At 37.7% G+C, this 13319-nt stretch overlaps 1 protein-coding gene across 2 annotated transcripts in view; it reads right to left on the bottom strand.

Annotated features, from left to right (window-relative positions):
• The window catches only part of GUCY1A3 (guanylate cyclase 1, soluble, alpha 3), a 13920-nt gene extending 4793 nt beyond the window's left edge, over nucleotides 1-9127 (bottom strand). The window contains exons 1-6 of one of the 2 annotated variants that reach the window (XM_009875355.1): nucleotides 8721-9127; nucleotides 6081-6142; nucleotides 4428-4486; nucleotides 2804-3513; nucleotides 900-1385; nucleotides 250-393 (exon numbers count right to left, since the gene is read on the bottom strand). In XM_009875355.1, coding sequence (XP_009873657.1) covers nucleotides 250-393; nucleotides 900-1385; nucleotides 2804-3513; nucleotides 4428-4486; nucleotides 6081-6142; nucleotides 8721-8969 — 1710 coding nt within the window. In that variant the 5' untranslated portion in view covers nucleotides 8970-9127. Of the gene's footprint in view, nucleotides 1-249; nucleotides 394-899; nucleotides 1386-2803; nucleotides 3514-4427; nucleotides 4519-6037; nucleotides 6143-8720 lie in introns of both variants that reach the window. The other variant, XM_009875354.1, reaches the window with a different exon arrangement.
• Nucleotides 9128-13319: the final 4192 nt, after the last annotated feature.

Genomic DNA, 13319 nt, shown 5'->3' with positions numbered 1-13319 from the left:
CTGCTGAGGCAAAATCTGCAGCATGTCAGTGTGCACCTACTGATTTCACTGCATTTAAGTCTTTTGGATTGATTTTCAGATCTCTATTTCAACTCTCATTCATAGAACTAACCAGGTCATCCTCTCCAGCCATACACACTTGATTCCCCAACATGTCTGAGTTCATGCAGTGATCTGAAATTTCCTTGAGACGAAAACCTCAAAAGCAACTAGACAAACAGAAATGCCCACTTAAGCTTTATAAAATACCTTGATAGGCTCTCCGTGGGGAGACACCACCTCATCTGACAGCTCCATCATCTTCAGGGCCATCAATGCTATCTGAACAGCATGGGTTTCACTTTCTTTGTGTAAACCTCCAGCGACACAGTAGGCATCTCCAATAGTCTCAACCTAAAACAGGCATATTTGTTCCTTACTGTTAGACTATTTGACATATAAAAGAATAGCCTGTGGCTTCAGTGAGAATTGTACCTACATATTGACTGAGTCTTCTTTCTCCTGCTAAATTATTTAAGTCCTGGGCAAACCCTGCAGTATCATTCAAAAGGAAAAAATGCACAACTTGTATTCATTGCTAAGCACGATGCTGAGATACTTTTCCTTGCTCACCTGATGTAAGGCACCCATAGCTACATTAAACACCTATCTACTCCAGATTCAGAGCACTGTCACTGAAATTTACTTTTAAAATTAACTCTGCAGTTTTGATGGGCTTCTTTGTTGGCTGAATGAACAGCTGATTCTGTTTACTTTGTTTTGTGATTTATCTTAATAGGTCTTTCTTAGAGTGAAGGTTTAGGTCAAAATCATTTCCAGACTTCTATTATCCTCTATCCCGTTTAGTCTTCATTCCCTTCCAGCCCCAGAACCCCACAGAAATGCAGTAAGTTGTGTACCTTGTAGACGTCTAGCTCTCCACACTGGTAATCAAAGCGAGTATAAAGCTCATTAAGCATGGTGATAACCTGCATAGGTGAGCACTGGGAACAGATGGCAGTGAATCCAACAATGTCAGAGAAAAGCATTGTGACATTATTAAATTTCTTGGCTTGTACAACTTGTCCCTGCCACAGCTGTTGAGCAACCTCTCCAGGAAAAATCGAAAACAGAAGATCTACGGTCTTCTTCTTTTCTTCTTCAAGTGCCTGATGGGCCTGCTCAAGGGTTGCTTTTAGCTTTCCTAACCTCTTCTTCAGTCCATCCTGAGCTCTGGCCTGCTCTCCTATCAGAACAACATCCCTCAGTGCATTGTGAATGGGAATATCGGAGAGGTACAATCCACGCCCAGTAAAATCTTCTAGTCTATCCACACAAGGAGATCCCAAGAACAGGATGGCACTGGATTCAAAAATATAGATCATTTGGCCTTTAAGATCCATCACCTGGAACAGTTAAAGAAACAAGAATTCATAAAAAACATGCACGGGAATGGTTTAGAAGTAAGAAGTTTCAGAGGAAATACATTTTGCTGAAACACAGGAAAATCAGACTGGTCCACAGTCATTAGGTTTTCATTTAGTTGCTTAAGAGAAAACATGGGGTTCTAAAAAGTTTATTTTGCTTGAGCTTTCTGGCATAAAAGTTAGTCTGCAACTTAAGGATAAACACCTAATTATGTTTCAGTATCTGTATCAGTTTTTGCACAGAAAGAAAAGAAAAACAAAATAAGAATTTTGTGCATTTTCATCTATTGATAAAATGTTACTGATCACAGTGGCTTATGAATTTCTGCTAATGACTCTAGAGTTTAGTTCTTACATCACTAAGATAAAGTGAGAAAATCTACTTCAGTTTTATTGTAGGATGCTTGGTACTCGCTGCAATTTAAAACTGGAGGCATAAATGGCAGAAATACCCCATTTTAATGATCTCAAAAAGCAAAATACTTTGTGTGAAGTGTTTTTATGGCCTTTCTGTATTCTCTTCTGCAATGTGCAAGGTGCTGCAGAGCTCTGCTTAACACTGCTTTGAAAGACCATTTATTGAAGAAAACCTGTAACTTGCTAATAGACATCTGTGGATGGAAGTACGTACCCTGTGCACTCATTAAACTGTTGCCTAGTGCAGAAACGAATCTGAGATGAAGTAGCTAATCAGAGCTACATTTTTCCCCACTTCATTAACAACTACATGAAACCTTTATTACCATTCTTCCATTAAGTTCTTGCACTGTTGAGTCTGAACTGGCAAATCATCCTGGAGCACCTCAAATGTATATAAGCTGGAATTCAGCTGGGACCACTGATGAATAAGATCACAGTCATTGAATATTCAATGTTTTTTACTGTCCCAGGTCATTTGCCACAGACCCAGCTTTCACAAAAATAGTAGGTAATCCCATCCGCTGAAACTATGCGAGATTTCATCTGATGAAAACATCAGAATATCAAAGGTATTTCTTTCCCCCAATCCTTGAGTTGCTGTTTCCAGACAATTGAGGGACACTTTGGTAAAGCTTTCCCTGCCACTGCCTTTGTGTTGGAGATGACCTTATTCTCAGCAATGTGGCATGTCATTGGCTTTCTCTCAGTTTACTGAGCTTATGTCAGTATTTCAAATTATTTTTTAATAAAATCAAGTTAACAGTCAGATTTTACTTGGGTACATGTCCTAAAGCAGAGTTTTATTGGGTTCAGACTCTGAATTATATTAGACTGCCCTCAATAAACCATTATTTTTTCAGCTGTATTAGATGTTGAGAGGTGTACAACGCAAAGTGCACCCTGTTTTGTAGCTATTTTAACTCTGTCTGAAGAAAACAAATTCCTCGCAGAAGTAATGGTTACAAAAAGTCTCTTACCATGGATGATTTCATATCAGTATTATCCCATCTTCTGACTCGTACTGTAAACTGCATATTTAGCATTGTCATTATTCCACTAAAAGTGCAGCTTACTTTGGGGGTAAGAATTTCGAAATACTCTTCAAAATTTGGCTTAGCTTGAAATTCTCTCCTGGTCAGAAGCCTTCTTATCCCATTTCCAATTTGAAGAACCGACATATCCTTGTCAAACATAAAATGAAATGGGAAAGTCTTACAGAACATAGAGGCAGGAATCACAAGTGAAGACTGTGGTTTACATGGAGATAAGGAAGGTTTTGCACTTTTGACTTGGATAGAGTACAGCAGGTAAGGCTGATTAGCAAACTCAGTGCAGTCATTATGGAAACAAGGAGGCATGAGCATCACCTCCACCTCAGTTTCATACAGAATATGAGCCGCTGCTTTAATAATACCAGGTAGAATAAGACTCGTGATTTTCTTAGGAAAGAAATAATACACATTTAAAAAGTCCTGATCCTTCTCCAGGCATAATATGGAAGCATCTTCAAGTCTGTCCTTTTTTCCTGCTTCTTGGCCGTGGCTACTCTGCTTCAACAGAGTGGTGAAACTGTTCAGGAAGTCCTTAAGGGTTCCTCCAATAACCCCCAATATGTGTTCATCCTCTTCATAGCATATTTTGAATAGCTCTTCACCAAGAGATTCCTGTAGAGACTCCACGGGAACACCTGCATGGAACCATATTTTAGTCAGAACTGCACTCATCACACTGAATCTCAGGCTAACCTCCAATTATTTTTCATCCTAGACCAAACTGAATCAGCAACATCCTTCCCTGATCCAGCACCAACACCGTTAGCCCAATTCCCATAGCTTGACATAAAGAAATAAAACAAGAATTTAAAAAACTTGAAATAAAAATGCAAAGTGAGAATAAAGTAAGCTCTGTGCACACATGCAGATGTAAGTACCATGCCTGACCCAATTAAGTAAAGGACCCTAGGAATATTCTGGGGCACTGAGGCCAGTTGGCATGGAACAGCTCACATCTTTGCTAGTAAATTTAACAGGATAACTGCATGCAGACTGACTGTTGGAAATGTTCCAACTCCCCAACTGTTAGTGGGAAACATTTGGAAGAGTGTCGTCTGTCACAGGCCAACTGTGTGTCAGGACCAGTTTAACAGGTTAAGTAGGGACGACCACGCTTCAGTTCCTGGAAATGTTAATTTACTATTACAGATGTAGCCAGAGAGTTTCGCATTGCAAATTACAGCGGTTCTCTTCTGACAGACAACAGCCATTCAGCAGATGAAAAGGGTCAAACAGGTTTTCATGATTACAAAACTGTAACTTCTTACTGAATGTATGTTACAGGTCCCTCTAGATGTTGGATGTTAGGGGTGGATGATTCTATGACAGCTCAGACTTGAGAAACTTGTTTCTTGAGCTCAAATTTTGACACTCTGAACTGTTAGTTGCATTAATCATGGTTTAGCCTCTGTGTTCTCAGCGTCACTGAAGCCCTTACACGGAGGAAATTATTTTGTAGTAACAAGACTATTTTACATACACATGTATTACTTTAAATACAACTTAAATAAAATCTACTTATTTATATTATTAAACAAGCTTACATTACCTGCTGCATTAGCATGATCACTGATTATTTTTTCAAAATCTTCTCTGTCAGCAGTTTTTCTGTAAAGATCATGAAAATATAAATAAAACCCCTGAAAAATCAAGATGAACATGGTAAAAATAGTAAGTAAAAGAAGTTACCTACCCTGGTTTTGATGTGTACAGACCAAGTTTTGCTAATCAAACAGGCAGTTTTTCATTAATTCAAAATGGGGTCTTGCTAAGATCTTAGATTATCCTGTGCATTTGTAATAAATTAAAGTTTTAGTGGTCTGAGCTCAGATTACGGATTAAAGGCCAAATGCTATAGAGTGTCATTGATTAAAAACTCTTAGGTTGCAACAGTCCTGGGTTTTGATTCATTATTTTTGCTTGAAGCCATAACTATACTTCAAAACATATTTTATGATATAATTGGAATTTATATTCAAGCATTTATTTGAATTACATTGCATCAAATTCAATAGATGTGAAAAGACATTTCTGATTTGAGAGAAAATACCAGTAAGAACTATTAACTTCAAAATTACTTGTTAATTGGTAGTAATCCAGATTCTGTCATAAAAACTCCTGCCCTCTGAGTTCTCTGAGGTTAATAAATGGAAACCTCAATGTCAGGCCCAAAAACGAGGAGGAGGACATGTAGCTTAACCTCCATATAAGCAATAAATTTTTGACGCTTCTGAATTTATTAGCTTGAAGTATCTTACATACATTTATATGCAGAAGCAATACAGACAGTTAGATCCGTTTTACATTTGTGTTATTACATAATTCAGAATAACATATTTTTTTTAATTTAAAACTGATACTCCAGGAAGCAACACACAAAACCAGGGGAAATATTCCCATGAACAAGCCAGTCAGCGATCGCGATGGATATCTGATCAGCTGTCTTTGGGGTTCAGTTAATGCACGTAAAGTGCTTTGAAAATATCAAGTATAATTTAAAAGACACACTGAAATTATCTACTCTTAGCATGGTGAGCAACAGTGTAGTTTCCAATTCCCCACTTTCGAAAGGAGATTTAAAGTGAGTTTATTTTTTCAGATGCACTCAATAAATTGAATCCTCAGCGTATAATGAGACGCTAAGAAACTCATGCTCCCTACAAGACTCAAATTATTAATATCAGATTAGTACTAAGCGAGTGCTGGAAATCAAGTTGAGTTCCTCAGAAACAGAAACCAGAAGCCACACAAGCCCAGTGAAAACCTGCCCATCAGGTGGTGCCTGACTGTTCACTGTATCAGAAGCCAATTTATTTTTCTATAATACTAATTGTTTGCATTTAAAATGCTTTTCCTGTGATCTTAAAAACACTGGGCTAGATCCATATACAACCATATCTACTTTTCCCTTGAGTAGTCTCTGAGTTACTCAAAACACTTGCTCATTTTAAACAGTCCTTGTGTGTTTCTCTGCACAAATGGTTAAATCTGCCCATTAAGTCAACTTGAGATTTTAAGTATTTGTGAATTTTCTAAAATAAACTATTAGCTTACATTACATGAAATGTTACACACCAGTTTGACAAGATAACTGAAAACAGACTCCAGAAGTCCTGATTCCCAGTCATCACCCCAGTCCTTGTGAAGTGCCCGCAGAACGTTTGTGTGAGAAGTTAGTTGTGAACCCATTACACGTACATACCTGGTTTCTTTTATTCTGTGTTTGGCAAGGGTTCTCTGAAGTGCAAGATTTAGCCTTTCAAACTAGGTAAGAAAAAAGGTTATATTGATTAAAATGTAAATGAAAATTTAATCACAGGAGCAATAGTTTTGTACAGAGAATTACTCTGCTGTCCTTGAGACCAATATCTTTTTTCAAGATGATATCGTTTTGAGAAACAGCATCTCACTTCAGTATTTGGGGTTTGGTTTACATTGATGTCTTCAGCTCCAGTATATTTAAGCTCCTCTATAATTAAGCCCCTTAGCTGATGTGTGCCAATGGCTGTGTATATTAAATATAGTGATGTGCTTTACCTTTTCTGTTTTCAAGACTATAGCATTTCAAGACAAGGTTAGAACCATTTATTTTATATTTGTAGAAAAGGAAGAATTCTGGCTACATATGCTGCCAACCCTAATATCCTGCAGACGAAAATCTAGTCACTGTACTTAACCTTTGTTAAAGGATTCTGTAATAAAAGATCCTTCAGAGCATCACAAAGATTTACCTTAATTTACCTTGATCCCATGGTTCCATATAATTTCTGTAGTTCCTAACTGGAACGGATACAACACTTTCCAAACATGCATATTCCAAATTGTTGGGGCCAGTAAAGGTGTTTTATGTACGCAGTCTCTGATCATTTGAAGCCCAAACTTCCCACAGAGGCAGGGTCATAGGATACTACAATACTTTCACAATAGACTTTGGCTGTGAGACTTGCTGCAGTCTGGCTTTTCTCTGGTTCTCATTCCCTGAGGAAACTACCATTTTCTATTGCATCTTTTACTTTTTGTATTTTCAAAAGGAAAGCTTGCACACGCAAAGAAAACATCATGTGAAAGGCAATATATTCTGGAGACTTTTACCAAGCAAAAATCTAAAAGGAGCAACTGTTCTGCCATGTATATGAACACAATGTAAATTACATTCACGTATGAACTGGTACTGTGAGTGGAACGCCATCCAATTAGTTACTTATCTCCAAACAATGTTCTCTGTTTTTCTGTAAAGACACAAAGAAGCAACTAAAACAATCACACGCATTATATTATATCTCAAATTTAATCAAAAGTTATTCTGGATGCACCATGTCCTGGACTTCCATGCACAACTCACTGTTTTCATGAGGAGTTCATGAATCAAGCAGGGTCATGATGCAGGGCCCTGTTTTGGAGCTTCCAATCGGAAGGAAGATGATGTTGGCCGCTGATGGCTAAGTAAGGCACTAGAAAGTATCTAAGCAATGAAAAATATGTTTTTAAACAAGCAAAATCCTTCTACGGAGCAGTGGGATTGGAAGATGCTTAGGTCTTGATCCCAAATCAGCATGAGAACAGACTACTATACTCGGGCAAAGTGTCAATGAATATGACTTGGTAACTGTAAATAGCAGTGACAATAAGCTTGAATTTCAGTAGCTTCTGTGGTACATAGTTATATTACACCCTTGACTTTACCAAGCTTTTGTTCCAGCTAATGAACTAACCTCCCATGGTTATGTAATAGGCAGATGCATACTTTTATATCACTCTTTAAAGAAAAAAAATACTGATTGTTTCATTGTAAAATCCCATCAACAACTATATACTAGAAAAGCAGTACAGCAATCGTAACACCATAGAAAGGATGCTGTGCCAGCTCCTTCTTGAGTTAAAAGTTCTATCCTTTACGAATTTAAAGATCAGTTTAAAGGGATGAATTGCTCTGTGTAAATGCAGCAGAGGTAAAAAGGGGTCTAGCAAAAATTGATTATGTAGAGTTTTAGAAAAAGGATAATAGGTGAAGTGCTGCAAATAGATTCAACAAAACTCAAGCACTTATAGTAAGACACACTGATTGTCCAAGTAAAAGAATTGCGATCGGTTGAGCATACAGAGTTGGCCATCTGCCATTTCTAGTCCCAATATATACCAGTCAGCCCGCTCCTCCACACTTCCCACAGAATATGAGGCAAGCCTAAATGTTGAATATTACGGAGCTGCATTTTTCATGTTCTTTTTACAGAGATAAACCATGGTATTCATCTCCACTAAAGCAAACCACTGTGCCTGCACTGTACCTGTTTTCAACTGAGTTAAAAAGGGACATAAGAAAACCTTTGTAGTAAACAGAGACAGTAATGCTTTTAAAAATAGTACAACAGGAGGTTAGCATCGTAGCAGACAAAAACAGCTTTTTTTTTTGTTTTTGATAATGACTAATGTACTTAGCAGTATGGTTCCAGTTAGCTGAATTGATGAGGTGACCACTTAATTTCATAATTAGGTAACAAGGTAGAGTTTCTCTAATTGTATCTCTACATAAAAAAAATTGCTACAGAAATACATGGGTTTTACAAGGAACAAGTAAAATGATCAGTGTAAGGCTATAAACACAAGGCAAAATACAGAGGAAGGGATGGTGTATACAAAATTCATTGTGGCAAAATTGTATCCAGAAGGAATGGAAGAAGATAAAATTAGGATTTGAACTATGCAGAACTACGCAGGAACACAAACTCGGAAGTCAAAACAACTTTCTAAAGGCTTACATTTACAGGCTGGCATAAAAATGCTTTTTTAATATTTATAAATAATGCTGTTGAAGTATTATTATTACCATGCAGTATCTATTTACCTCAGGAAAGATTAATTTGCAGATGCTTTCAGTTAATGTGTGCAGGTACACCCTACTTCTGCTCGTCTTCCTTTGCGGAAGGTTTCCTTGAGCATCTTTTTCATGGACTTCTTTGCAGATGGGCAAAGCTGCTGTAGAGCTGTTTTCTGTGCAGTCCTTTTCATGTTCGTCAGTAATGTGACTTTGAGTCAGTAAGGAGAAAGGACATTCGCCTGTGATCTTCAAGTCTTTCAGTTTTGTACAGAACATACTGTAACAAAGTCTCTCTCTTGAGATTAAGAGTACTTAGCTTTGTGTTTAATAGTTCTGTTTACTAACAAGACCAGAAGATGCCAGAACAGTAGATAAGGCAACCACTGTGGAAAATTATTGGTAGCTATGAATCACCACAGGTACAAATGGGTGCCCCTACAAAACAAGAAAAAAAGATATTAAAAAAAAATATTTTAAAACATTTATTTTCTCTTTTAAATTCCCGTGATGTGCCAGTTTTATCAGGCGTGCATTAAAATAATGGCTTCTCCAGGCCTTTGCTCAGGAAAGCACTTAAGCTCGTGTGACGTTTTAAGCATGTAATCCCCACTGACTTCAGTGCTTCAGGTAATTAAAGCTGTGTGCATGGTTAAGTTCCTGGCTGAATAGGGGCTCTAGTGATTAAGGCAGAAAAGTTGGTTTATCTGATATATCTTTGGTCACATTGACGGATGAGGTTTCTGAAAGAGTAGAGAGCAGAATTCTAATACGAAAATCTTTTTACTTCTTCATAAACAGCTATTAAAAGCCACCTGATACAGCACAACGGAACAGATTTGTTACGGATACATAAATTTCATTTTACTTGATGCCCAAGATATCCTTCTTGCAATAGATATATGACTAAAGTTCGTACTTGAACTTTTGGAACAGCAAACCATCCAAGGCCAAATGTTAGGGCCTCACGTAAAAGCTACTGACTAATGACATCATGGGAATTTGACCACATAACCGAAGTTGCTTGGAACCACCGAAGGATTTTTATGCTTTTGAAGGTGGCATCTTTCAACCAACACATTTAAAAAAAGGACCGGACTCTTTATTTTAATAGTTGTTTTGTGTGTTTGCTACATTTATTTCAGTTAGACTTAATCTGAAAAAGTCTCTTTCCTTAAGGGCTTCATTTGCTACACCTCGTTTAATCAGATCCTCTCATCCTCGTATAATACTCTAACGAGGCGATCCTTGAGAGCTTTTGGTGTCTCCGGAAGCAGCCACAGCATAACACTGGCCTCCAGAGACACCGTACAATAACTGTTTCTTTGAAAGGCATCGTGGCTTTAATCAATCCGTGCGCCACACTGCTTATTTCTGCCTCTGAGGCACCCAGAGGGCTTTTAGGGTCACACAGCTACTGTACCAGGGTTAAAAATAACTAATGCCCTGACACAGGTTATCAGCTGCTTCCTTTGAAACAGCTGGAACGAGCGGCGCAGGAGAAGAGCACTGCAGACTCAGCACAAGCAGCACAGACGAGAGGAGAAACGGGCAGAAGCTACTTTGGCTGGACCTGCTGCTGAAAAAAAATAGTATTTGGCAGAAAAGGCCCTTTTAAATTATGCTGTAACACTGACGGTGTCAGGCTGGCTGCTAGGGGACATCTATCAAAATTACTAACGTATTATTTTAAGAATCAATAAACATACCGCTAAGAACAAGAGACTGAAGAATGTTTACATAACATTTTGTATTTCTGGTTTCAGTTTTTAGAGAACCACATTTATTTCTACTGCATGGCTATCAGTAATGCTTGATTTTTTTATTGCTGAATAATATTGCGCAGCAAACAAGGGAGTGAAAAATTTCAGGCAAGAACCACTCTCAATATAGAAATAGACATAATACTTCTTTTTATACTGGAAGTATTGTTATATATATATATAACCATTTTTCTTCAGGAGCTACCATTTAACCTTATATCACTTTATTAAAAAAAACAGCAGAAAATCTGTAGACTTATATGTGTACTGAAATAAAATGTTAAGCAAAATAGTAGCATAAATATGTACCTGCACTATTGTAAAAGCATTAAAAATGTACGGCTTTGGTGGAGCTTACATATATACTTAGGCACTTTGCTGAATTTGGGCCTTAAAGTCCAAGACAAGTCTTGAATTTATAAAATAACACCACTAAAGCTTCTAAAATCAAGTACAGCTGTGTTTCGAAAGAAAAAAAAAATCTGAATAGAGTTTTGTGAAAAATGCATAACAAAACATTTAAACCATCTCCCAGTGAACATAATACTGCATTTATATGTGCTGCTATTTAAAAAAAAAGTTCCTCTCTCTGTGAAGAATGTAAGGCTGAATTAATGATACCATCAATTTGGATGTTTGGGGTTTTTTTCCTGCTGGTGAAACCATCCCTCTGTTTTTAGAAGACAATTATCTGAAATTATTTTGGGGTTCACTTCCATGCTAGCATATTGTATTTTATTTAAATTACATTTGATGTGGTAGGAAAAATATGCAGGCAGGCAGAATCAGGTCTGTGAAGGAACTGATGCCGTTATTTGACACCTGGAACACCTGAGGTCTCCAGAAGCTGCCAAGTGGGAAGGAGACATCCCAGAAGATGGTCATGGGCCAGGACTTACTCGATGTGAAAGCCCTTGAGTCAATAAAGCTGCCAGACAGGCAGCTACATGGTGAAGTGGTGTTGACAGGGCTAGGACAGAGGTTGGACTCGATGATCTTGAAGGTCTCTTCCAACTGAAACTGTTCTTCTATGATTCTACGACACTGTGTCTGCGGCTTCTTTTTGCAATGCAGCCCGCCACCCTCTGCTGCAGGACACCCATCTTCATCTCTTTCCTTGCCCTGGTGGGGACTGGAATCAGTGTCCGTACTCCGAACATAGCCTCGGGTTCCTGCCAATTGCTATTTATGACAAAATCATCACTGATTTACAAGAAAGTGGAGATCCCTGATGTATCTAGTGATAATATTGTTGTACAAAACTAGTATCGTCAGCATGCAGATCTTTAATTTCCAAACAATGATGACACAGTTCCTAAAGAAAGCTTCCTGTGGAACTATTTTTTAAGTATCTCAAAGCTCTTTTTTTTTTCTGTAAACAAATGGGATGGTCCTTTGATGATATATATCCCAGTTCAAAACCAGTATCAACTTAATAGACGTAACAATTTCCAAGCAGTGACCAATTCAAGGCCCTTCCTGACCTCTGAAACGACAAGACTCCCTAACTCACATCTTTAAAGAAGCAAAGTGGAAAACTCAATTCCATGACACTTATGAGGATTCAAATACTGAAAAAAATCCATATACTGGGTCTTCCTTTATGAAAATATCAAGCTTGCTTCTGGTATCCTAAGTGCATCTTACACTTAATATAATAAAAATTTCAGGAAAAAAAAAAGGTCTATTCTGTTACAGGAGAACCTGTTTCACTCAAATGGTAATTATACAGTGGGTTTAAAGGTTTGACAGAGATAGATAATGAACTACAAGTGTAGAGTTTACAGAAAGAATTTCAGCAGTATAATGGACCTTAAAGAGGTGTAAGAAAGATAGTGGCACACATCACAGGTTTAGCTAAACATCTGCAGATGTTTCTCAAGAATGAGGAACACCAGCCTTCCCACTGTTCACAATATTTAAAGACATTTTCCGACCGTAACAAAACAAACAAACAAAAAGAAACATGAGGAAACATGGGAAAAGTTTCCGGTTTTAATTCCTCTCCAAATATGCATTGAGAGAGCTCATCCCAGAGGAGCAGCAGTGTTTAATGTGAATTCTCCAGCTCTGCTATTTTAATTGATGTCATATTTACCTTGGGAAGCAAACTGAAAATTAAAATTAAATAATCTGCTGTGAGATCAAACTACAAGCAACCAATTTATTCAGTGTCTGGATAAATGCAATATGGCACTGCGCCACTCAGAAACAGGGAGATGACTTCACAAGTACAGTCATAGCAGCAGAATAACTTACGAGTGCTCAAAATGCTTTATGCAAACATTTCATTGTGTATTTACATCTATACTTGTCTAACAGCCAGAACGCTTTCCTGTGTGCTTATTTGTACTGGTTGCTTCTGAATATTTTCCTCTGCTAAAGCATTTCCTTGGCAATGCCATGAAATATAGTGCAATGAATCAATCATCCAGCAAAATCCCCTAATGTTAGCACAGCCATTTATAAGAATTAAGCAATACCACTTGTTCATAATAGCTAAACATGGTTTATCATCTTAGCTTATGGACATGGCATAAAAATTAGAAGCAACATTAAATACTTTTTTTCTTATTACAAGCAGAGTCCTTTGCTCAGAGTAGGACAGAACATGGTATTATCCTATAATGTCTCTTTTATATTTTTAATCATACATATAACTTTGTTCGGTGAACTGCTGCATTTTGAGCATGAATATCGGGGGGGTTTTTTTAAAAAAAAGGTTGTTTTGCAAGTAGTCAGAAGATAGCACTGACTGGGTTTAACTTGCTCCAGTGCAAGAATGATTGCAGCACTCGCAGGAGCTCAGTGTGGTCTGGGAGCCATTGCTTCAACAGACGCAGCTGCTGACTTCTGTCCTGCCTTT

This window comes from Apaloderma vittatum, unplaced genomic scaffold (genome assembly GCF_000703405.1).
Source record: "Apaloderma vittatum isolate BGI_N311 unplaced genomic scaffold, ASM70340v1 scaffold37998, whole genome shotgun sequence".
NCBI classification, from domain to species: domain Eukaryota; kingdom Metazoa; phylum Chordata; class Aves; order Trogoniformes; family Trogonidae; genus Apaloderma; species Apaloderma vittatum.
The sequence above is the reverse complement of the archived record's forward strand: the minus strand, read 5'-3'. Positions and strand labels throughout refer to the sequence as shown.